Genomic DNA, 275 nt, shown 5'->3' with positions numbered 1-275 from the left:
CCGTAGGACGGGGCGGGATGTAGGGCGCTGAGCGCGGAGGCCGCCGGCGCGGCTAGGGGAGCGCGGAGGGCGCGCCGAGGATGGAGAGAGCGATGGAGCAACTCAACCGCCTGACGCGCTCGCTGCGCCGCGCTCGCACCGTGGAACTGCCGGATGGTGAGCCGAATCGCGGATTTGGCTGCCGGAGGCCGCGTGCGGGGGTCGCGGGGGCGGGGCTCGGGCCGTGGAGAGGTCGGGTTGGAAAACGAACCGAAAGCTGAGAAAAAGCCCATGTT

The 275-nt window shown here is 70.9% G+C and overlaps 1 protein-coding gene across 9 annotated transcripts in view; it reads left to right on the top strand.

Moving 5' to 3' along the window:
- The first annotated feature begins 5 nt into the window (after window positions 1–5).
- Window positions 6–275, top strand: part of HACE1 (HECT domain and ankyrin repeat containing E3 ubiquitin protein ligase 1) — a 78,539-nt gene continuing 78,269 nt past the window's right edge. For 8 of the 9 annotated variants that reach the window (XM_025042390.1, XM_015600112.2, XM_025042388.1 and 5 more), the window contains exon 1: window positions 7–156. In XM_025042390.1, coding sequence (XP_024898158.1) covers window positions 81–156 — 76 coding nt within the window. In that variant the 5' untranslated portion in view covers window positions 7–80. Of the gene's footprint in view, window positions 157–275 lie in introns of all 9 variants that reach the window. The other variant, XM_006926035.3, reaches the window with a different exon arrangement.

The sequence above is a fragment of the Pteropus alecto genome, unplaced genomic scaffold (genome assembly GCF_000325575.1).
Source record: "Pteropus alecto unplaced genomic scaffold, ASM32557v1 scaffold79, whole genome shotgun sequence".
Lineage (NCBI taxonomy): Eukaryota > Metazoa > Chordata > Mammalia > Chiroptera > Pteropodidae > Pteropus > Pteropus alecto.
This window is presented reverse-complemented; position numbering and strand designations above follow the sequence as displayed.